The sequence below is a fragment of the Electrona antarctica genome, assembly GCF_951216825.1.
Source record: "Electrona antarctica genome assembly, chromosome: 10".
NCBI lineage: Eukaryota > Metazoa > Chordata > Actinopteri > Myctophiformes > Myctophidae > Electrona > Electrona antarctica.
Genome location: NC_136791.1, coordinates 32800318 through 32826173, shown reverse-complemented (window position 1 = coordinate 32826173; position 25856 = coordinate 32800318). Strand labels below are relative to the sequence as shown.

The following is a 25856-nucleotide window of genomic DNA, read 5'->3' as shown; positions in this document are numbered from 1 at the left end:
GTGTGCCTCATTATAGGCAATGCAGAGAGAAATGTTTAGTAAGTCACACTCCGATAGACTTAGGCAGTTTTATTTTTTCCTTTCCTTTTTTGCACTGGTGCAAAAGCCTGATAAATGTATTGCCGACGTGTTTTGGATCCATATTAGTAAAACAATAAATCAAGTTGCTCCACTTGAAGATGTTTTTCTTCCTTAACGGTATAGAATGACAGACCATCCTCTGGTTCTTTCTCAAGGAATATTCAGACAGTATAATGAGACTTTGGAATTACCACTCACACAATTTATATTATATCATTTACATATTATAAAAAATAAACTAGGAATCCAAAATCTCAGGATCCACATATAGTGTGGCTCTCATGTGGATTTCAGACTTTGTGACCAGCTGTGTCATCAATGACATCAGTCATCTATGACGTCCTTTATCTCTAGGACACATCTATGAAGTATGACTCCAAATGTCACACTGTAATCCAAGGTCATTGCAGAACAATGTCAAGATCATCTTATCTTTATATCTATCTATATAAGAGAACCGTTCGCCCCACCGATTTCAAATTCGACACACGCGCTCCACACCACCGCAGGGGGTGCAGTGCCCGGTGTCGAGTCGTCCAGAACCGCCCCCTGCCCAGGGTCCATATATGGAGCTGGCCTGTTCTGACATCACAACACTCCATATTTGGGCATGCCTGAAACAGAACTCCATAGGAATAAAGGGACAGACAGATACAGAAATCTCCAAATATGGGCATAAAAGGGACACAGACAGATGGGTGGAACGGGTACTCTGACACACGTACAACGGGTATTGCGTAGCCGGGTGGGACATGGATCTCCAACTTCCATCGTTACCGACACGTGCTCTACAGCCGGGCACCGGTGTAGTCTACGGTATATAAAATTCAAGTTAGTCTGTGGCTGTGTTTGTGATTTGCGCTGATGTCGGCATCAGCGCAAATCACCGATGTAAGAGTAAAACAGTATCTATTCTGAAATTGTTTCTGTAAATTAAATTCTGATGTTCTTTTGAAAGTGCAATCCTCGATAAGCAGTTGACCAATGGCATGGTGAAACACGCAAGCACGCACCCATTCAAATCCAAGAATCCAGGATGCCATGTTGATAACTACCTTTATTTATTAGCATAAATAGTTCTTAATTTACAGCGGTGCAGAAGACAAACTTTAACATAGCGACAGCATGAACACAGTATTTCACCATTTATTTTACTCCAACTCAAAGAACTTATAAAAAAATTATAAAAAAAAAAATTAAGGACAAAGAATGGAGGGATGGAGGGATGGAGGGAAGAGGTGAGGCTGGGAGAATGACTCTTTATTCTCTACTCGTTTCTGCCTTCTCCTTCAGCTTTTCTGCGTAGAACTTAAAGGACTCCTGGAAGCATAGACAAAAGAGAGGAGATAAAGACCAAATTAGCATCAAACAGGAATAAACTATTCCCAATGACTTGTATGGGGAACAAAGGCCATTGTTTCATAGGCAAAGTGTGGTTTTGTTTTTCGTTTGTGCATTTGTATTTACGTGTGTGCGCGTATGTGTGTGTGTGTGTGTGTGTGTGTGCGTGTGCGTGTGTGAAATACTTTCCAAAAAGCAAGCAACTGCCGAGGCCCCTCTGGGCTCAGCTAAATAGTCTCCACTTACCATGGTAAGGTTGTTTCCTTTCATCTTGAAATTCCCATTAATATACAAATAAGGGATTTGTAAGCAGGCTCGCTACACACATACTCACACACACACACACACACACACAAACGTACGCACACATCCAACAACTCCCTGTTCTTTCTGTTCCTCCCTTTGGCTTTTGCTAATTAATCACCGTTTTGATCCAAGGAGTTGTGTTCTTTTATTCTGAGGTGTGTGTCTAGGGCAGGTGGGGTTGTGAATGCTTTTCACAGATTACAGTTGTTGCCCCACGTTGTACAGTCCCTTAATAACGCAAGGATTTAATGTCAATAAGTAGCCGTGTTCGTCGTACAAAGAGGAGAGTGATTGTGTGAGAGAAGGATTGATTGACTGAGAAAGAAAGGGTTCAACACCTTTCTTATCTCCTTTCTCCTGAGACACTTGGTCCTGGAAGCCACTATGACAAGCGGCGGGAACGAGAGGAGGAGAGAGAGGGTTATGGACAGGGAGAGTATTGACCCCGAGATCGTTTTGTGGAAAACTTTTCCCAGATACAAATCGCAAACTTCACTGGGGAACCTCTACATTTTGAGTATATTCACGTAATGTTCTGGCGCAGCCACAATCCGTCTTGTAAATAGAGCTACAGTACACATAACACATCACCACTACAAGCGATACAGAGTAGACCATACAAAGCAAGTCTCACGCACATCTCTATTTACAGTAACACCAGTAGCCAGCAGAGGCGGATGACCATTTTACGGTGGGTTTTAAGGCGGTACAAGAGGTTGTCGAGAGAGAGAGAGAGAGAGAGAGAGAGGTGAGAAAAGGTGACTGATGTGCATGTCTCCAATTCCCCATGTGCATTCTCCTGTGCTTCTAAAACCTGGCCTTACTTTACCTCTCTGACTGTGCATAATACAGAGGCTGTGAGAGTGTGTGTGTGTGTGTGCGTCATCCACTAATAACAGCCTTGCATGGACTTACCAAAATGTGCAATGCACTTGAAAACTCGACAGCAATAGGAACTACACATGGATGGAGTCCATTGCTGTGACACCCTCTCACTTACACAATCCATGTACTACTGTATGTGACTGCAGGCACAGCTTCACACACACACACCCACACCCACACACACACACACACACACCCACACCCACACACACACACACACACCCCCACACCCACAGGCTGTACCCTAGCCCTGTTTTTAGGACTCGAACTTCGGCAGGAATTTTCGAGCGAACATCCGAACCATTCGGACACTGTCTCACAGACAGTGTAGGCTAGTCGTTAAGCAGCAGGAGGACGTTTGTTATAGCAGTTCAACCAAACCAAAACAAACGTCCAACACAGATCAAAGTAATTACTCACCTACTGCTGCAGGTTCCATAAGTAATCCCAGTGTTGTTCAAGATGCATGGTTTTCATATTGTAAATAATTATGGTCACGTGGTTTAGCGTGGTTTAACTGTCTCAGCTGTTGGTGCGCAAATGCGCCTTGCATGCCTTTGATCTACCGCGCAGAAAACATTTTGACGACATATGCGCACTGGCGCACCGGTCGTGTGCCCAACCGGATTATTAATAACATCTAAACACAACATGAACATAGTACTCTTATTATGCATATCGCATTCTCGCAGAGATATATTTTCGAGTTAAAAAAAGGGAAAACAAATATTTAAAAAAAACAACAAAAAACGAATGGTTCAAGCCCATTAATTAAGATTCGAGTGCCAACCCTAACGAGCGAACGTTCGAACCTCGAATGTTCGGAGACAGCTTTAACACACTGTTAACTGTGACAAGCTGATGGTCGTTAGCGTCGGTACCCAGGTTTTCATTTTCGTCTGCGCAAAAAAATGAAAGCATGGGGAAGCGCATCGGCCGCTCTGGTCTAGAAGTGGGAGTCAACCCTTCCGGGTGGGCGTCGCTCCAAATGATGTGACGTAGTGCTGCACTAGGGGGGGAGAGGAGGGACAAGGGCTGACGGACAGATCGGTGAACCAATCAGGGCGCGCGCAAATCTCATGCGCGACCTGCCCCTCTAGACCAGAAACCTAACACGTTAGCTCAGGCTAGATGGTCGTTGACGCTTGTTAATGCATCAAGGAAGGCAATTATGATTCTGCACTGTCAAATAGGTCTACATCTATTCTAGGATCTTAAATAAACGTTGTGAAAATGTGGTAGCGTGTTGTGACTTTGATTTAAAAGTTTTAATACAAATATTTCCAGTATAAGGTAAGTATACGCTTATCGCCATCGGTGTCGCGAGGATGAGGGCGTACTTGGGAAAATGTATCCCCTACAAGTACCTGGGCCAAAAGTTTGAGAACCCCTGGTCTACAGTATAATATACTGCAGAACTGAAGACAGCGAGCCAAGCCGTCATCCTCCCATAAAGATTATATATGGGAGGATGTAGCTCTTCATTGTAGGGTTAGGGTTGCGATATTATGATCTATGCTTGCTGATCATTTATGCTCCACCTGTCAAAGTTTGTGAATCCATTAATTTTGCTAAATGTTGCAAGTATGTTCCTCAACTTAAACATGATTTCAATGGTTGAAAACGTAGGTATCGTAATATTACTTTATTAATATGAAAATTATTATTATTATATTGCGGCGGCCTTAAGTCACTAGGTTTTTATTCTCTACATTTCAGGGTCCCAATTCTGCCAATGGGCTATTCTTGGCATTGGCCCCATGTCAGTGCGGTTGGGGCTGCAAGGTTTACAGTTTGAGATTGGGAATTGTACCAGAGAAACCATTTTCATAACACTCACCATTTTGAACGAAGCACTTACCGCCTCCCTGTAATGTCTCCCTGTATGAGCGTGTATGTGTGTGTGTGTGTGTGTGTGACTCACAGGGGGCTCTGCGTAGGGGACCGCCTCCCCTGTAATGTCTCCCTGTATGAGCGTGTATGTGTGTGTGTGACTCACAGGGGGCTCTGCGTAGGGGACCGCCTCCCCTGTAATGTCTCCCTGTATGAGCGTGTATGTGTGTGTGTGACTCACAGGGGGCTCTGCGTAGGGGACCGCCTCCCCTGTAATGTCTCCCTGTATGAGCGTGTATGTGTGTGTGTGACTCACAGGGGGCTCTGCGTAGGGGACCGCCTCTCCTGTAATGTCTCCCTGTATGAGCGTGTGTGTGTGTGTGTGTGTGTGACTCACCGGGGGCTCTGTGTAGGGGATCGCCACCCCTGCGCGACGGTAGAGCCCGGCTAGCCTTTTGAGTGACAGCTCATCCAAATCCGCTCCCTCCTTCAGTATCTGTTCATGAAGAGCTTTGGCTGATGCCAGGTCGTTATCCAGATCTGAGAGACGCCAGGAAGAGACACAACGAGTCAGCAAATCAGGAAATCAATTGGGAACCATTTCAGATTGTGTGTTTATTTCTCGTGTGCATGTACTGTAATACACTTTTTTATCATGCCGATTTCAGGATAGGCATGGGAAGAGAGTGGCTCCAATTTTGGATCTCGTGTGGCATCTATGACATACTTTATGACTCCAAATTATGGACACGGTTTCAGCCCGATACATATTTCAGAAAATGAGACCTTGTTATTTCATTATTTGTATTTCAGGACCATTCAAACAAGTCATACAGTATACAATAGTGAAGACCCTTATCTAATGGTCGTTTTTACTCAATATATCCGTCTATGCATGCAGCACACCGTCTTTGTGCATGCATGCGTATGAAGGACATATCTGAATCTGAAGAACAGAATCTGAATAACTTTGTTATTTTCATTGGTTGTTATGTCGCAACGCCATGGCCTACGCTACATATCAGGAAAGTTTGTTGTGTGATTTCGTTGCCAGATTGCTCACTTGCTGGCAGTCAGGATGGGCTGCAACTCCACAGCAAATGGTGGATGCTTTTTCATGTTTAGCTATGATTAAAATGTTCTTCTCTTCCTGGTAGTGCAAGGCTAAAGAACAGTAACATCTAAATATTTTTGAACTTGTGTGTTCCTGTCTGAACCATGGCTCTACATAAAGAATAAAGCACATAAACCCTCTATTACCTAGTAAACTTGACCAGAACTGTACTTGAGCTCCACTTTTTTCCTTCTACACCAAATCTCGGAAAATAGCTACAAGCACCAGGAGGGGGTGGGGCAGAGGTGAGCGGGCGGGTTCGACATATGCCCTTGCTGGGCTGCATTCATGACACTTGCCTTGTGTCTGACACCTGACTTGTGTCTGAACACAGCTTTGATGGATGTGTTCTGCCCCCTCCCCCCCATCAAACAAAATGTTTGGTCAAACCATAAGGGCTTCCATTGGAAATGCATTGGAGCAGCCATTAAACACAGACACAAGACAAACACAAGACAGGGGTCTTGAATGTGTGAACGCAGCCCAGTAAGGGCATATGCCGACCCCACCCCCTCCTGGTGCTGCGGCCATCTTGGATCCTTAACACAATATAAACAAATGGAGAGGGGTGGGGACGAGAAAGGCCCTTATTGTTGTATTAATTAATATCTTGCAATATGTGAGGTATAGCACGAGTAGTTTGTAAAGAGTGAGAGATAAAGATGAGATGGGTGGGGACAAAATAACAAAAGCAGAAATAACAAAAGAACAGAGGGGAACGGTACAGAGGAGAACAGATGCTGACCGGACGGTTAGCTAACACTAATTAAATAGTCATGTTAACTTTCTGTACAGAGAAAAGATGGAAGATGGAAGAGTTGGTGTTGGTGAGGAAATAAGAGGAGATGGAGATGAACTAGGAGAAAGAAGACAACAGAAGCATTGTGAGACAAGAGGAGGTGGAGGAGGGTGGCAGAAGGACAAGAAGCAAGGGACACAGAAGGGAGAGAGGTGAAGAACAGAGTGGCGGAGCGTGTTACGATTAGCACGCTAGGCTAGCCAGGACGGCCAACTCATTAGAGGACATGTGTTCTTTTAACCCTGAATGTCTGTCTGTTCGGCTGCAAAGACACAGACACACACACGCCTTGCTCTGATGCATTTTTTATCCTGTCGCTAATGACAATTTAGCCACAGGCCAGCGAGCCGATCACTGCACCACTCTGTCTAGTGCACAAGATCTCGCCAGGCCCAGAGTGTTTCTTACCGTAGCATTTCATCATGTATGTGTTTTGAGAGTCCTTCTCTGTGCAATCTGGAAATAGGCTAAAAAGGCTCTTGACCTTGTCCACCTGCATGCCATATACAGCAAAACACACAAAGACATATAGTAAGGAACATAAATGCATACACAATGCATCTAATATCATATATAAAAGTTCACACACTGCATACCATGTGTGTCGTGTGTGTATGTGTAGCTATTTGTTTAAAACATTTGGCAGCCTGTGACACAAACACAGACTGGTTGTTAGAGGGGCTTCAACAATTAAGGAAGCCCAAAAAAGACAAAAAGGATGGCAAAGCATCGTGATGTCTCTGCTACATTATATGGCAGAGACGCTGTTACTTATACCTAGGGTTGTCCCGATCGGATCGGGTGATCGGAAATCGAGGCCGATCACGTCATTTTCAAATGATCGGAATGGGAACCAAAAAATGGGATCAGGACATCACTAGTATCAATAATATATCCATATCATGATATTAGACTGGAAATTGTCTGTGATTTGGGATGTTGTACTATTGTGATATGGCATAAACGTGTTCTATAAAATATAAATATCGGATCGGGAAAAATCGGTATCGGCAGATGCTCAAAATCAAATGATCGGGATCGGATCAGGAGCAAAAACATATCCCTACTTATAATTTATACCCATAGAGTACTGAGTGACATGCCTATTGTATCATGAAAACATATAGTATGCCATGATTTTGTATGTACTGTAACCTTACTGTACCTATAATATAAATGGTAGAAATAAATGTGTGTGCGCTCGTGCATATATGACACAATGCACATGAGTGGAGGTCAAAGAATAGACAGTATGTCGTAGAACCACGTAACAGGGAAGTGTCAGCTTAGAGAAAGTTGCATTTCTTGTAAAAAGAGCTCAAAATTAGATTAGGATTAGATCACTGATTTATGAACCATCACACAATAATCCTCAAAAGAATGAATAATGAACAGCAATTCAAAATGTGTTTGAAGAGAGGCAAGATGTAGTCATGTACTGTATGCAGAAGAAATCAAAGGTCTGTTTTACCTGTCCAGGTTTCTTGGACAGTTTAGTTACGTAGGAGAGCATCCAGGACTTCTGTTCAGCCACTGCGTTACAGCGCTACGGCAGACGGGGGGGGACAAAAGACATGCGACTGTCACAACGAGGCCTGACATTGATCAAATGGGTTATTTTTTATAGCAAAGAACCCTCCAACATCTTTGCCATTGACATACATAAGCGCACGCGCGCGCGCGCACACACACACACACACACACACACACACACACACACACACACACACACACACACACACACACACACACACACACACACACACACACACACACACACACACACACACACACACACACACACACACACACGCACACACGTCAGAGGTTAATTGCTGACTTAATAAGTGGGTCAGAAACACAACTCCTGGTTTCTTTAGGAATTATAATACATATAATTAATATACAGCACCACTCACTTCAAAAAGCATAATTATCTACACTTAGTCGCATAAAGGGCCACCAATCTAGCACTTAGTTGAAATCTAAATATACCCAAAGCTTTTCATTGGGTGATTTGGGCCTGCACCACTTCCTGACATTACCAATTAACACAAACCAGGAAGTGAGATAATGACAGCGAGTTATGAGTTAGAGAGAGAGAGAGGAGAGGGAGAGTTGGAAAGAGAGAAACATTAGATAGATGAGTAACAAGCTTAGTATGCGACTTAAATTTTAAGTGCAGAGAAAATGGCTCCAGAAGCCATTTTCTCTGCACTCAGTCCACATAATGATGTACAGTATATTCAAACACGACACCATACTACACACTGTGTACCTTTTCTGCTAGACATTTTAACTCAGATCTGTATGGCGACGCAGCAGCAGCAGCAGCAGCAGCAGCAGCATGCATGTGCCACTAGCCCCCTACGATCGGGAGCATTTATGCATGTGTTTTGAGTGCACGTACCGTAGCGTACGTACGGTATGTGTGTGTTGCATGGAAGTTGCAGTGTGCTAAGCCAGTGAGTGGGTGAGAACAGAGAGGCCTTGTGTGTTTCCTTTCCTCTGGGCTGAGAAGCAATGAGGTCACATTACTAGCCGGTCGTGAACTGACGTTTCACTTCTTCTCCCACTCTTGCAGAATTAAAAAGGGGCAAGGCTTGCTAGGCTTTTAACAGTCTCACTCACACAAATGCATGCACGCGAGCGCACACGCACTCACTACATAGTCACTCGGTGGCAGAATGGCTTTGGTACAATCAGGCAATTAGACAAAAACTATGCCACTTCACTCAACCCCCCTCGCTCTTACATCCATTCCCTCTCCTCCCCCCTGATCTCTCTCTCTGCTAGACCGAACACTCCAAAAAGGCCAGGGCCGATCGGGGGTACTTTCTCCGCTACACACCACTGCATAAGAGCTACATCCGTTCCCCAATGCCCCCCCCCCCCCCCCCCCCCCCCCCACAGTATCCGCCTTGCCGCTTTTTACTATTCTATGTTTCTGTTCACATTCCAATGGCTGAATGGCTCTCTCTCATTCCACTCTCCCACTGGACAGGTTTGCCTGTCATTATTATCATCTGTGTAGCTAGTTAGTTAGAAGCTTTTCAGAGTTCCTTTTGGCCCCCCGTCTTAATTTATAATGGGACAGAAGGAACGAGCCGGGTTGTCACCCCGCAGTGACCTGGACTGGTGGTTTAGGGGGTGGGGGAGTGAGGTGGTGGACCATGACGAGTTACAAACCAGAATCTACTGGTCGGTACTGGTTGAGTCCACAGATCCTGAACACCCGATAAAGTCATAAGGGTGAGAACTGAGTAAGGGGAACCTCCCACCAAACCCCGCACCTGTGCTGTGTGTGTCTGCTAAATACCATGATTGTACATTGTTTGTGTGGGTTTGTCTCCCAGCAGTGCTTGTAATATACACCGTATAGGCTCCAGTAAGGCCTGCCACTAATCCAACTCCTTCCCCGGAGTCTCTTTTTGTCCTCCACTTCGCAGTTCCGTGGACCTCTAATATTTAACCCCCAACTGACTGCCGAGTGTGACCGTGGACCAGGCCACTTCACGGAGCCCAGCAGTCTCCCAGCAGTGCTTGTAATATACACTGTATAGGCTCCAGTAAGGCCTGCCACTAACCCAACATCCGGGGAATCCTTCCCCGGAGTCTCTTTTTGTCCTCCACTTCGCAGTTCCGTGGACCTCTAATATTAACCCCCAACTGACTGCCGAGTGTGACCGTGGACCAGGCCACTTCACGGAGCCCAGCAGTCTCCCAGCAGTGCTTGTAATATACACTGTATAGGCTCCAGTAAGGCCTGCCACTAACCCAACATCCGGGGAATCCTTCCCCGGAGTCTCTTTTTGTCCTCCACTTCGCAGTTCCGTGGACCTCTAATATTAACCCCTAACTGACTGCCGAGTGTGACCGTGGACCAGGCCACTTCATGGAGCCCACCAGAAGTGTGACCGTGGACCCGGCCTCACAGTGCACGACCTGGACCAGATGTGGACCAGGCCCCTCCATGGAGCCCACCCTGTCTATCTCTCTTCTATTCTTTCTTCCTATTCCAATCCTAGATAATTAGTTCATGTGTTTAAATGTATGTTTGTTAAACGACAATAAAAGTATAAAAGACACTTGAGTTATATTATTTAGACAGTTTGAGTAAAGACATACTCTTTGTGCAGTTGTGGCCTTTCAGTAGGTGTAGCTATGGATCATGATGCTATCAACTTAGCAAGTTAAATCGTGGATAGCTATAAATCTGAACAGTAAAAAACCATACGGTGTAATATAAAACTATATTACGGTTCCTTTTTACTCCAAACGTAGTAAATAACCATACGGTGTAATATAAAACTATATTACGGTTCCTTTTTACTCCAAACGTAGTAAAAAAAACATACGGTGTAATATAAAACTATATTACGGTTCCTTTTTACTCCAAACGTAGTAAAAAACCATACGGTGTAATATAAAACTATATTACGGTTCCTTTTTACTCCAAACGTAGTAAATAACCATACGGTGTAATATAAAACTATATTACGGTTCCTTTTTACTCCAAACACAGTAAAAAAACATACGGTGCGATTATTGTCATAATCGCGGTAAACTTACTAAAACAAACGCTCAAAATGAGCAAGGTTTTTACTCCAAACGGAGTAAAAAACCATGGGGTGCGATTATTATCATAATCGCGGTAAACTTTACTAAAACAAACGCTCCAAATGAGCAAGGTTAGTGTGCAATTATCAACTTAATCGCGGTAACTTTACTAACAATTTTAAACCAGTAGCCTTGTAACTAAAATAGCCTTGTAACTAAATGGTTCAAAGCACGGTTAATAGACGCCACAGCTTCAGACTCAAAAGTCTCAAGCATAGATGGTAAAAAGCCTGATGTAACCACAGGCCTTGTACTACATGTACAAACAAAAGTAACTCCAGCGTAAAACAGTACATAGCATGAAATCCAGTTTAGCACAGAGCTCTGAAGAAGCCAGCAAACCATAGGATATAAAGCGTTACTGTAAAGCTAAAAGGTTGCTAACCTAATTACAGGCGGACAATTTGATCCGAGCTCTGGGTTTTAATGATTACTCCAGAATCAAGGACGTACGGCCTCTGATTCCAAGCAAGCTGATGTCATTGATTTAGGGGTGATCATTGTAAACTAGAAAACGGGTCAATAGTCCCATGTTATCCTTGCTTTTCACCAAGGGTAAAATGGCCGCCAGTGTAAAGCTAATTTGCTAAAACCATTAGCCTTTTGTCTTGCCTTCCACACTGTGACTACCACCCAGCCATAGGCGGGGGAGGGGCAGTGATGAGATAGGCGACAACAGGGCAAAATGGCAACTTGCCTCTACTCTGAAATACTTCTAACCTAGCCATGAGTGGGGGAAGGGCAGAGTAAATAGGCAACAGGGCAAAATGGCAACTTGCCTCTACTCTCTAGAAGACTCTCCATCCCAGCCATAAGTGCGGGGGGAGGGTAGAGTTTGGTAAACAACAGGGCTCCACCACTATAACTTCTGCTTATCAGCAGGGGTGGGGGGGAAGTCATAAAGACAAGCCCAAATGCTAATTGCGACCCCACAAGAGGCACATGCAATAGGCTTGTGAATAAATGGAGCTAGGACAGCACTAACCACCAGGCTAAAATTGAGTAAAAAAGGGAGGCAGGTTTTATTAGCAATGAAATGTGAAACCACTTTTAACTATAATACCTAGCTTAAATTAGACCAGAACCGTAACGGAAACAAAAATACTGTAAACGCTAAACTGGCTAAATCCCCGGTGTCAATGCTATAAAACTATAAAACCGTGATAATAATAGCACTTGCTAAAATCCCCAAGAGGTGAGGCAAAGATGGCTAATATATTAATCAATGAGTTAAAAGTTAAAAGCGAAGTGGCACGATCAATATTCAAAAAATTAGCTACTGAGTGTAAAATAAGTCTGTCACAAAATACTCCAGTCATCAGAAAAGCAAATGCATTTGTTAATCTTAAAACAGCTTTCGAGAATGTAATGGACACTTATACAGATTATTTTGAAGAATTGAAAGAAGCTAATTTATCACAAAATGCTTTGCAAGTAAATAGTGAGCTCCATGACTGCACGACTAAATACTATAACATTAGAAAATTGTTACTGGATTCAGTGTGGTTACAAGTGGAACCACAATGGTCAAACTTGTCTGACACAATAAACAAATTGATTAGTTCAGAGACAAGAGAACCGATGGCATTAATAGAGTTAGAGGAAGCTCTCAATGTTTTGAATTTAATATTACAGGACACCAAATCCTTAATAAGTCCGAAAAGGTCAATTCAAATGCTCTCTGGCTATAAAAAGCTCGTTCTAGCGAGAGACAGGCTTAACCTGCAAGCCGTACCAGAAATAGCCCAGGTAGGGTCAATACAACTACTAACACAGGTCACCGCCGAGCCGGCGGGGGAAGTTGAAGACCCAGCAGACGTCACCTCGATTGGGGAAGAAACGGACGGGAGGCGACAGACGCCTGACCGCCCTCTCACCCCAACAGATGACGTCACCTCGATGGGGGAAGAAACGGCAGGGGGGCGGCAGGAACCGGTCCGCCCTCTCACACCAACAGCAGACGTCACTTCGCGAGCCCCAGGGGGGCTTGCCACTACGTCAGCGGAGGACAACCAGGCTCCCCCGAATGCGACGCCAGAACCGCAGGGGACCTGCTGTCCAACGCACGACACCAAGGAGCTGGACACGGCACAAGGCCCAGTGTCCGACGTGGGAAATGGGACGCCGACCGCCACTACGTCGGTGCACATCGACCAGACTCCCAACACAGCACCGGAGGCCAGGGTGAGTCCAAAGGAAGAAACCACCCAGCGAGCTGCCGGGGCCAGCACAGCGCACGCTGTCACGGCGTCCGTCGCGGGAGACAACAGGAAGTCGACCGCCACAGAACAGTGGCGCACGCCACAGCAATCCCTCGCCTCAGAAGGGCGAGATGACATCAGAGCGGCAGACCTAGGTGAGACGAAACCGTCCTCCACCAGTGCGAGCAGCGGCCTGACACCAGACCCCACAGAATCCACCCTGTCAAGGCATAAGCCCTTGAGTTTCACCAGGGCGGAGTCTGCGACGATCGCCCTGCTATGCCTACCCATGCCAGCAACCACTGCAGTAGTCCACCCCACAACAGCGACCACCACAACGTACCCCCTCCCGTCCGGCGAGGGTAAAGATGGTGAGCTGGGGGGACCGCCCACAGCCAAACCACGTGGAAGCTGGGGAAAGCTTTGCAAAGCAGCGCTCTCCATCACAAGCCCTGCAGCCATCGGTAAGGTCACAATAAAACCTGCCGATGGCACCGATGGCAGAGGGAAAGTTAAAATGAAAAATGCAGTCAATGCCAATTACGTCATGAATGAATGACGGATGCACACACATGCCTACCCCCCCCCCCCCAACACCGGCGGGCCCAAAAGGATGACCACCAGGAGGAATGTTGGCACAATCGGGGGAGCGTGCGCGCACGCGCACACGCGCACACACACACACACACACACGTGCTTCCCCCCCCACACAGGGAGGGGGACCTCCAGGCTGTCACCAAGGCAGAGAAGGACAGTGACAACTTCATGTGTGTTTTTAACAAAAAGTGTATTGTGTGATTGTGAATTGTATTACAAGTTAACATTACAGAATACATAAACATTCCCCGGTTAACGAGTACAAACCAGAAAGTATAAAGTAACTCATAACTAGGGTAAAATGGTAAATTAATGTGTGGTATAAAATAATGTTAACTCTTCCTTTCCAGCAAGGAAAAAGCCAGGATGGGAAGGTGTGAATTGTAACACAACCTAGTTGCCACGCACACGAACAACAGCCCATGTCAATGACAGGGGCAAATGTATCAATGTTTGAAATGTGATGACTTTGTTAAGTTTGCAGGCCAGTTTGAAATCATTGCCTAAAAAACCTTTAAGGTGACCAAATCGAAGTGCCATGCTAAATTACACATTAGTTACTAAACACACAAAATCCAAGGGCTTTTACGAAAAAGACAGTAAAGTAAACCAGAACCCTTGTGAAATCTTATCTCCAATCTGCTCAGGACCAAGCAAGTTTATGAGGGGTAATAAATGGCAGGAACCAACCTGCTTCTAAAAAGTAATAATCTTAACAGGTTGACTTTATTTAACAGTATGGGATGTTAGATGAAAGTAAAAATAGTGATCCACGAAGATATCACAAGTCAATGTATTTGTTCGAACAAAGTGGAATCAAATTATAACAGAATTACAAGTAAGGAAACAAACAGGAACCTTAAAATGAGAAACTAATTCTGAAAAGATAAAACAAAGAACAATATTATAATTCCTTAACCAGTCAGTTCAAAGGCATGTTAAGCTAATCATAATTTTGTGTTTATCAAACCCCCCCCCTTCGGCAGATAATCAATGTGTCAAAAACCAAACCCTTTATAAACGAAATGATTGTTTGAAGAACCTCTTCAATAAGTTTATGAATAGGTTCTTGCGGGGGGTGTGGAAATATCCAGGATATTGGGATGTGTTAATGTTTAATAAATAATAGGTACTATACCAGTGTTGACTACTGCTAGCACAGACATACCTAAAAAGGGCCCCCGCCTGTGAAGTCCCTAAGATAACAATGGGGGTAGGGGTTGAGGTGTGAAAAGGCTCCCTCCCAAGGGAAGAGAGAGGCCACCAGCAAACTGCTTCTCCCATATGCCAGACCTCATGGCAAGCACATGTCAGGTAATACTTCCTGGTTTCAAACCAATAGTAAGGTTGGCTATAAACCAACCACAGGAAGGAGCTCAGCAGCCAATTGATGCCAAGCTGGTTTAAGACCGGCCCACAAGGCGGGCTCCACTAAACAGAGTTTTTATAAACCCTGCGAGGACTCTAGTAGCTCAGATTCTAGTAACATCCAGAAGAGTCCACACCTCGTGCCAACCGTACGATGAACAACACAGCTCACATAAGACCAATGGTAATTATTGATACATAATGCAAACTATTAATAATCAATGAACAATGTGTTATCCATGTGTTGTGTAAACCTGCCTGTAATCGACGAATGTATGTATTTCTCTCTCATTCATGCAGGTTATTTACCTAACTAACTAACCTAAACGTAAAACTGGGTTAAAACTAACCCTTAAACCAATCCTAGATAATTAGTTCATGTGTTTAAATGTATGTTTGTTAAACGACAATAAAAGTATAAAAGACACTTGAGTTATATTATTTAGACAGTTTGAGTAAAGACATACTCTTTGTGCAGTTGTGGCCTTTCAGTAGGTGTAGCTATGGACCATGATGCTATCAACTTAGCAAGTTAAATCGTGGATAGCTATAAATCTGAACAGTCAGGGAGGGAGCAGTCCCCATGTCTGTCTACACTATGTGACCTCCAGGTAAAAACACATGAACCCTACCGTACCTATTCTGGGCATGGCATAATAATAGGCAAACATTCGGCAAAAATAGCAGATCGGCAAGTTCGTTGTAGTGATCTTGTAGATCGGAATAGAGATTTGGTGTAGGGGGGAAAAAGGAGGGGACCAAGAATAGGTACATAGGGTTTAACCCATTTAGGCCTGACGTCGAAATAAATATTCTGAAAGAATATATATTCAAAGATTTGTGCTACATTTTCACAATTTTTCAAAAATTGCAGACCTACAAGCTCGTAGCGCGCCACTCAGTGGCGCGCTATGAGCTTGTAGATCTGCTATTTTTCAATAGCTAAATAATGATTAGTTAAAACACCAAAACGGGTTCCCGTCCAGAATGGGTTCATTTGCTGTTTATTAGAAAAGATTAACGGTATTTGACAATACTTTTCTTTCCCCATCTTCATAAAGAGATCCATTTAGTTCCTTTTGAAATAGTGATGAATGGTGGTCAGCAACAGCAGCTAAGTAACATATCCACGCTCATTAGCATGCATGCCAGTCTGAAACACAGCTAAATGATTGATAGACGGAGCGAGAGCGACAATCAACCAGGAGATTCCTGGTGGACGGTTTGCGGTGGACCATGTCTCTCATCCGTCTGTCCTCGCCTGGTTTCCCTCTCTCTCTCTCCATCTCTCCAATGCCTTCCGCTCATCCATCCATCTAGTGTTCTCTTTCCTGTCTCTGACTCATCTAAGCTGGTACATATTCACATCCCCAGAGCCGAACACAGAGTCATGGAGCTGCACTTGATGAAGCGTGATCACATTAAGTAAAGTGGCAGCAGGCCAATTTCACACAGCCTACCCGGTGGTGGTGTGGTGTGGTGTGGTGGGATGGAGGGAAGTATCCCCCTCCGCTTTTACTATGAATGAGAGGGATATGCATCTGGATAAATAAGTCAACTAGAGGAAGGCTAGATGGATGGTACTATACACACAGACACAGAAGTGGCACGCATGAGTTATTTTCCCTGTGCTTTTCAGAGGCTTATCTTGCCATTCCATCTGAAGTTTAATTGAATCCTGACCGTGTACAAATGTAATTGTTACATTTTGTACACTCTCTCCGAGTTATAAATGGATGAATTAACACTGAAGCGTCAGTAACAGCGAGACACGTTCTGTGCGATGAAGATAAACCTTTGTGGTCTCTGTGTTCTCTGAGTGGCAAACCTGGCCACTAAATATATTTTGGGTATATCTCACCAGCACTCCATCATCACTCTGGATTCTGGAATGCAGGAATGCACACACTACAGTAGGCACACCATATCCCAAATGAAGTGGGGATTGTTTTGGGGTTTATATCCAAAGAGCTTTGCCCAAACGGTTAATGAGTAAATAGCTAGTTTTGAAACTTCAGTCCTACAGTTTCTGGAACCGTGAGCTGGTTTTAGTTTAACATTCAATACAACTAGAGATGGGATTTATGGCTCTTTGAAGGGATCCGTTCCTTTCAAAGAGTCGTTCAAAAGACTGGCTCTTTTGAACGACGTTCCCGATGGGGGGGGGGGGGGGGGGGGGGGCTGTGGGGAGGGGTGGGGGGGGAAGGGGGGCAAAAAAAAAAAAAGTCTGCCCAGTGTCCCCCCCAGTGCCTCCCCAGTACCTCCCCAATATCTGCCCAGGGCCTCCCTAGGGACTCCCCACTCCCCAGTGCCTCCCCAGTGCCCCCCCCCCCAGTTGAAACCCCCCTGCCCCCCTCCTCCTCTAAAAAGGAACGGCTCCCTACTGTGAACCGGATCCCATCGTTCCTTTCAAAGAGCCGTTCAAAAGATCCGACTCGTTCACGAACGTCACATCTCTAAATACAACAGTATGACGTCTGAATATAATGTTCTCCACACACACACACACACACACAAACTTAAGGCATATACTGTAGACGGATAGTAAGGACACACTTACAGCTAGCAGGAACTTTGCATCCTCTATTTTGTCCATCTCAAATAGCTCCAGGAAGAGGTCTGTGTTTGGCCTGTAGCAGGCGAAGTGATTGGCTAGGCGCTCCGCCATAGCACTCACTGCAACACACACACACACACACACACACACACACACACACACACACACACACACACACACACACACACACACACACACACACACACACACACACACACACACACACACACACACACACACACACACACACACACACACACACACACACACAATGAAAATGAATAGGATCACTGTGGTGGTATGGTACAAGCATACCATGTTTTTATTTTCATTCCACTCATTTCAGTATGGTATGAAAATCAGATCGCATAGACTTGAAACCATTGTAAAGCGCAGATTAATTTGCATTTGGAAACAGTCCCCGGAGAAAAGGCCAATTTACAAAATGAATAATATGTCTATGACTTATTAAAAAAGCATTTGAAATCTTCCAGGTTCCATGACTATAAACTGTAAAACTGGATGGTCTATGGTTGTATATTCTGTTGGTGGGTCTTACGTTTGTCCAAGGCCTGGTCGTGGTTCTCCTCCAGGACCTTTCTGAAGACGTAGGACATGCTGGGGAACAAGCTCTCTGGAGCCGTGTAGACGGCCTCCAAAACCTCCACGGCAGAATCCACGTCACCCCTGGAGAGGGCAAAAGGAAAACATATCTCACCAACTTAATCCATTTTGGGCGGGAACCCCTTTTGGTGTTTTAAACATCATGTTATAATTTAGCTATTGAAAAATAGCAGATCTACAAGCTCATAGTGCGCCACCAAGTGGCGCGCTACGAGCTTGTAGGTCTGCTATTTTTGAAAAACCGTGAAAATGTGGCCCAAATCTTTGAATATATAGTGAACATTTTTAACTCAAATCTTTGCTTCTGAGGGGTTCCTGGAACAACATATTTTCAGATGGGGGTCGGCGGCCAAATACAGATAATTCTCGGCGAAATATTGAGCACCACTGATAAAGAAACACGTATTTCAGAAAACGGTCAGCATTTAGAAGACATTTTTTTAATTTCGACGTCAGGCCTAAATGGGTTAAGGGGCTGCTAAATGACCAAGAGACATGCCAAAGGAAAAGTGGCGTGTCAGATATTTCACATACAGTACAATACCAGTAAGACGCCCTGAGGGCGAGTAGCCCTCAGCCCTCTGAGTAGTACTAGCGGTGTGACTCTGCCTTTGCTCTGTGAATCTGCACTTTGGCACAGTAAGTGAAAACATACTCCGATCCCTTTTTTTCCCGCATTTCCTTCCTTTATTTTACTATCCGTTTGTCTTAATTGTCTTCTGTCTGTTTTTATACTCCAATGTACTGTCCACAGGCAGAGCTCAGTGACACACTTTCAGACTGTCTTTCTGAAACTGAACAAAGAGCCAGCAGACTATTGCCATCACCTGAGCCATCAAAACAGCTCAAGTGATCTCATAGCTCCGCCCTCCCTTTTAAAAGCTAACTAGAGGTACCCCAGTCTTACTCTGAGTAGCGGTGTGACTCTGCCTTTGCTCTGTGAATCTGCACTTTGGCACAGTAAGTGGAAACATACTCCGATCCTTTTTTCTGCATTTCCTTTCTTTACACTTCTGAGCTTTCTTAGTTCCTTTCCTTTGAGCAGTTTGAAAATGCTAATACCTGATTTTCTGCCTGGATCTTTGAGAGATTTGTGTGAAACGTTCTACACACAATCTATGGACCATTATCTGAAATCCCAGTTGAAGAGAAGTTTGTACGTCGTGAAAACATGAACAGCGAACACACTGTAGTAATGGATAGTGCCAAAATAAGGACATTATTGTCATCAAAAACACTGAATGATTTTACTGTTAACGATGACACAACTGATTGTGTCCAGATGACTCAGTAGGTGGAGCTCTTTCCTTTCCCCCGTCTGCCTGCCTTGTGCTAACCACACTAGTGTCTGACTCACGGCTGGTTGAATCTCGTTCTTTATCGAACAAATCACACAGGCTGACTACTATAGCCTAGTGCCCAATCCAAGCCGTTATCAATATTTAACGAATAGTGTAAGTGTATGTGTGTATGTGCGTCTGTGTTGGGGACGTATCCAGCTGATTGTTGCGACTGGGGACGTCTGAATAATTTAGCGAGGGTGGGAGGGAGGCTCTAAATGTGGCGCTCAGTTTTCCGGTGGCCCTGCTTGTTTTGTCTTTTACCGCCCCGGCTCTTAAGCAGTCAGCTCGACTCAGGCGCGCCAGGGACGCACGTGTCACAGCTGCTCAGGGCTACCGCTCCCAGAGGTCAGGGTTCAAGACGACAAGCGCTCATTTCCCCCCGCCCCACCCACCGGTGGCCAATCGGGCGTGAGGCCGTCCACCCTTTATCTTATTTCATTTCTCAGTCTCTATTTTCTGCTGTCCGTTTTGAGTCTGTGTGTGCGGTAGTGCTGATCGGTGCTAATGTAGGGCGATGAAAGTTTGATGCGCTGCACGCTTTAAAAATGTGTTCACTTGCTTTTTGAGACGAGATGAAGGCGACACCGAGGATTGGCGGTAGAGAAGAGAGCATTTTGCTATTTGTTGTTTTAACACATTAAGGACAGAATGTATGAATAATCCTATTACGCTTGTGTTAGTATGCAGTAGTGTGTTACGATGGTCTTGCTCACAAGCACGTTGCCTGGTAATGCGTTATACCGACTGTTGGGTTTCAGCTTAAGTGCGGTGACTATGATGTTCTATATGGACTGTGTACAATCTTTTATACTTCAGTGAGCTCCTAAATCACTGCAAATTATTTCATATTTCATTGGAGCGCCCAGCCAGGCTGGAAGCACGGCAGAGGATTCAAACCCTAGTCCCCACGGTGGTGGGCAGGAACTTGTCCTCTGTGATATGTGGATGGCCCCTTCCCTCTGCCTTTCAAACTGTGATTAAGTGACTAAATAAAAAATCTATAGACTTATAACGATGTAGGCTTCATTACTATGCAGATTGTGTCCAATCTATCTGCCTATTGGTCCTCACAACCTGTCTGCAAATGGATATACTTAGTTAAAACTACCTGAAATGATGCGCTGGCAAAACGATATAATATAGGCCCCACACCTTGGGGACATTTTTGTCACTGTATATTTGCACATTATGTGAAATGTGTCCATGCTATAACAACTAGGAGCAGTGAGCAGATATTGTGTGGCACTCGGGGTGCAATTAGGGTCTTGCTCAGGGACACATTGCTGGCCTGGCCTAGAATCGTACCTGGGACAACCAGGGTCTCTAATAATAATAATAATAATAAACTTTATTTGTATAGCACCTTTCATACATAAATGCAGCTCAAAGTGCTTCACAGGGCAGGACACAAAAATAGAATACAATAAAACACAGTCAAGTAGTTAAAATGATAGAACAATGGCAAAGAACAAAATAAAAGTATAAAAACATAGAGAAAAAATAAATAAAAACACAACATGCAGCAAATCAGTCAGGACAGAGTAGGAACGCAGATATTAAAACTCAACTAAAAGCAAGAGTGAAGAGGTGAGTCTTGAGTTGAGATTTAAAAATGTCTACAGAAGGTGCGTGTCTGAGCTGGAATGGTAATTTATTCCAGGCTGTTGGGCCGGAGAAGCAAAAAGCTGCCTCACCATATTTTTTTGTGCACATTTTTTTAGGCACTTCAAGCAGGCCAGCAGTGGAGGACCTGAGGGGGCGGTTAGGGACATATCTAGGTAGGCAGTCACGGAGGTACGAAGGTGCAAGACCATTTAGGGATTTATAAACAAGTAAAATAATTTTAAAATCTATTCTAAAAACCACTGGGAGCCAATGCAGTGATGATAGAACTGGAGTAATGTGTTCTCTCATTTTAGTTCTAGTTAACACTCTAGCAGCCGCATTTTTAACAAGTTGGAGTCTATCCGTTGATTTCTTTGGCAGGCCTGAGAGGAGGGCATTACAGTAATCTAATCGAGAAAAGACAAAAGCATGGACCAATGTTTTAGCATCATCTAAAGATAAATATGCTCTAATACGTGCAATGTTTCGAAGATGAAAGAAAGCCGTCTTGGTAGCTTGATTAATGTGCGCATTAAAATTCAGATCTGAGTCGATAATAACCCCTAGGTTCTTTACTGTCGACTTACTTCCTACATTTAGGTTACCGAGTTTATTTTTTATCAATTATTTTTGCTCATTAGAGCCAATTATAAGAACTTCTGTCTTATCCTCGTTCAGTTGGAGAAAGTTCTCACTCATCCAGCATTTAATGTTGGACAGACAGGATAGCAGTGGGTCAAGGGCAGAGGGGTCATCAGGGGCTACGGAAAGATACAGCTGCGTATCGTCCGCATAGAAGTGGTAATTCACTCCGAGGGCGCTAATGAGTTCTCCCAGCGGCAATATATAGAGGGAGAACAATAGAGGACCAAGGATTGAGCCCTGTGGAATACCGGAATCAATATTGTGCGTGTCCGATACAAAGTCGGCTAGGCTGACAAAATAGCTTCTTCCTGATAAGTACGAGGAGAACCAGGATAAGGCCGTGCCTGAGAGGCCTATCAAGTGCTCGAGACGTTGTAATAAAATTGAGTGATCAATTGTATTGAAAGCGGCCGTTAAGTCCAGGAGTAGTAGAACGGACACATGTTTCTTGTCGGCGGATACCCTGAGATCATTGATTACTTTTACAAGTGCCGTTTCAGTGCTGTGCCCTTTTCTGAAACCGGATTGAAATGTATTATGTATATTATTGTTCTGCAGAAAATTGTCTAGTTGGAGAAAGATGATTTTTTCTATTACCTTGCCCAGAAAGGGGAGATTGGAAATTGGTCTGTAATTTCCCAACACAGAGGGATCAAGGTTATTTTTCTTAAGTAGTGGCTTAACTACAGCCGTCTTCAGTGAGTCAGGAAAGATGCCTGATTGTAAGGAGCTGTTTACAATTTGCAGGATTTCTCCAAGTACACACTCTAGCACCTCTTTGAGGAAGGGGGTGGGAATACCGTCCAGTGAACATGTGGATGAGGACATCTGCATTATGGTCTTGCGGAGTTCCTCTTCCTCGACTGTATGGAAAGACGCCAGGCTTCCCCTAGGGCGAACAATATTTAAAAGCGAGGCAACATTTGCTGTGTTTGCAGCAGCTACATTTATGATGCCAGCTCGAATGTTATTGATTTTGGCATCAAAAAAGGATGCAAACTCGTTGCACTTAGCAGTAGAGGCGGGAAATGATTGCTTGTAAGACTGGGGAGGGTTTAGTACACGTTCAATAGTGGAAAATAGTACTTTTGCATTTTTCTTGTTCTTAACAATTATGGCCGAGAAATATGCCTGCCTAGCCAAGCGCAAAGCTCTGTTGTAGGCAGCTGTTGAGATCTTAAGAGTCTCTAGATTGATCGTGTTTTTATTTTTTCTCCAGACACGCTCTGTTCTGCGACAGTGTGTCTTAAGTGAGCGTGTATGCTCATTTATCCAAGGTGTTATTCTGGAGTTGCATTTCTTTTTGGTTTTTAACGGAGCCACTATATTAAGGGCAGATTCTACTTTGGAATTAAATTGTTGGACCATATCATTCACTGAGGGAGTGACCAGTGATGGGGGAGCAGGTGTGAGATGACGGGAAAAAGCAGTGGCGGTGGATGTGTTAAAAAAACGTTTTTTTATAGTATATTCTGTGTTGTTTTTTTCTAAAGCCGTAATAGTCATATTAAAACATAGCAAGTAATGATCCGATAACTCAGGCCTTTCAATGGTCCTATCAATCCTAATATTCAGGTTTCTGCTCATGACCAGGTCAAGGGTATGGCCATGGTTATGAGTAGGCCCAACAACATGCTGAATAAAATCGAAAGAATTTAATAGTTGTAGGAAGTCCATAGCCACGCTGTCTGAGGCATTGTCCACGTGCAAATTGCAGTCACCTATAATCATTGTTTTATCATAGTTTGTGGAACAAATAGATAAAAGCTCTGACAATTCGGTTAAAAACAGGGCTTTACTTGATTTAGGAGGACGATAAATACTAATTAATGGCACAGAGGATTGACTCTCCAGTGTAGTGGCCTGGTACTCAAAAGATAAAAAATTGCCGAGGGCTAAAGGTTTGATTTTTAAAGTGTCAGAGAAGGCTCCCCAGGCGGGCTCACTAACTACTCAGCTATGTCCGCCCCCGACTGCGTACTGCCGGGGCGAAGACACACAAAGAGGTCTTACCTCCTGATGTGTGCGAGGGCCGTGTTGTTGGGGAACAGCATACTGGACACTGTGAGGGTAGAGCCCAGGGCTTTGGTCAGGGAGGCCACCTCCTGGATGGCGGCTGCGTCAGCTTCAGGACCCTGGGCCAGGGTCTGGACCAGTCGAGCGATGGCGAGCTTGCTGGGCACCTGGTCTGCCTGCAGCATGGACTTGAGCGTCGCCATGCCCTCTGGAGGACAGGGAGAGGTTAGGAAGACCACCGTTTCCCAAACACTGGGTTTTGTGGGACCCATTTGTAGGTCGCGGACCAGTTGTTATATGGGTTGTGAGTAAATATCTCTTTACAAAGATGTCCAAAGAAGGTTCTCGGTTTTTCATGAATTAGTAGTTTAAAGTTTTTTCAAAATGGACTAAATCAATTAGTCTAACCATCAATTTGTATTTGAATCATGATTAGTTCAATTAACTGTGTGTGTGTGTGTGTGTGTGTGAGTGAGAGAGAGCGAGAGATTGAGAATGTTAGTGAGTTTATTACCTTTTGTTTGGCCTTTCTTGCAGTGTGTGAGAATGAGCAAGTTGTTGGCATTGTCATTGAGCTGAAAACCTGAGACACGAGACACAGCCCTGGGAGAGAGAGGGAGAGAAAGACATGTTGTTTGGATACAGAAGGTCACCCTTAACAGTCCACACACCACAAAGATCTTATGCTTGCAAAAGTAAAGTGAATGGATATACTGAAACTGCACATGGTGGACAATCTTGTTACGGCTGCAAGCTTTGTTAAAGACAAATTGTTGATTAAGCTCATATGCTAAGATCAAACAGACGAAAGGACAGACGAAAGGAGCAAATTTGGTTGAGCCCCTGACATTGAGCGCTTGACTTGTTGTAGAAGTGTGTGTTGTGTTGTTCTGGCCCTGTGTGTGTGTGTGTGTGTGTGTGTGTGTGTGTGTGTGTGTGTGTGTGTGTGTGTGTGTTTTATCAGGGACAGACGCGGTGAATGCTGCGGTGCTGAAGCCTAAGGAGCATCCTCCTCATGACTTCTTCCATCTATTATTCTCTTCCCTCTCCACTAGAACCTCAATCACGCCATCCTATTTTTTCCCCCTTTTCTTTCTAATACAGTCCCGCCCCTACCACGGATTAAGCCGTCCGCTCAATTGAGCATCAGGGCTGTCGCCAATCCTTATTATCGCCGCAGTGTCTCTCTCTGGCCAACGATTTGCAGTGGAGACTTTAGCAGTGAGGGTTTAAGTTTTAAGTTTCAGAGAAAGATCTGTTGGAAGTCTCACTTTTCCACACTCACTGCCATTTTTCTTTTCCTTTTTTCCGGTTTGGCTATTCTTTTTCTTGTTGGCCCCTCTGTAGAACTTTGGCCCTAGAAGTGTACCATCAATGGTCTCAACTCAATCACCCTCCCTACGCTCTCTCATCATCATCGATCTTTGCAAATCTCTTAATCTTGGCATCACCCGCTGATCAATTCTGTACAGATTACCCGAAAATAAACACAATTAATGTTTAATTCTTCATTAACCTCATGCGTCTTCACTCACACATGAGGTTGGTCCTCCCCCCATCTCATCCACCCTGGGGGGCAGGTTCAGTGGAACATGGAGGTAAAAACAATACGAAAGATTTGTAAATTGTACGAAATAAAAACTGCCAAGGGAGAGATGGAAAGAAGAGGCAAGGATGAGTAGAAAGTGGAGGCAAAGGAGATAATTGAAAAAGAAAGAGACATACAGAAACATAGAGAAAGGGGATTACTTAAAAAGATCAGGGGTTTCTCACTAAGCTCAGATCTCTAATTCCTCTGTCTGTCTGTCTGTCCATTTGTCCATCGGCTAAAGCCCTGATATGTCCCGCGGTAGTAACACAACACAGTAACACACACGATACATTACTAATCAGAGGAAGACTGACATTTTGCCGCAAAGTC

At 44.4% G+C, this 25856-nt stretch overlaps 1 protein-coding gene across 3 annotated transcripts in view; it reads right to left on the bottom strand.

Moving 5' to 3' along the window:
* Window positions 1-1120: 1120 nt before the first annotated feature.
* lrpprc (leucine-rich pentatricopeptide repeat containing) overlaps window positions 1121-25856 on the bottom strand; it is a 90359-nt gene continuing 65623 nt past the window's right edge. For all 3 annotated transcript variants that reach the window (XM_079512763.1, XM_079512762.1, XM_079512764.1), the window contains 8 exons: window positions 24450-24538; window positions 23933-24143; window positions 18262-18389; window positions 17706-17821; window positions 7831-7905; window positions 6768-6852; window positions 4844-4986; window positions 1121-1401 (listed from right to left, as the gene is read on the bottom strand). In XM_079512763.1, coding sequence (XP_079368889.1) covers window positions 1342-1401; window positions 4844-4986; window positions 6768-6852; window positions 7831-7905; window positions 17706-17821; window positions 18262-18389; window positions 23933-24143; window positions 24450-24538 — 907 coding nt within the window. In that variant the 3' untranslated portion in view covers window positions 1121-1341. The remainder of the gene's footprint in view (window positions 1402-4843; window positions 4987-6767; window positions 6853-7830; window positions 7906-17705; window positions 17822-18261; window positions 18390-23932; window positions 24144-24449; window positions 24539-25856) is intronic.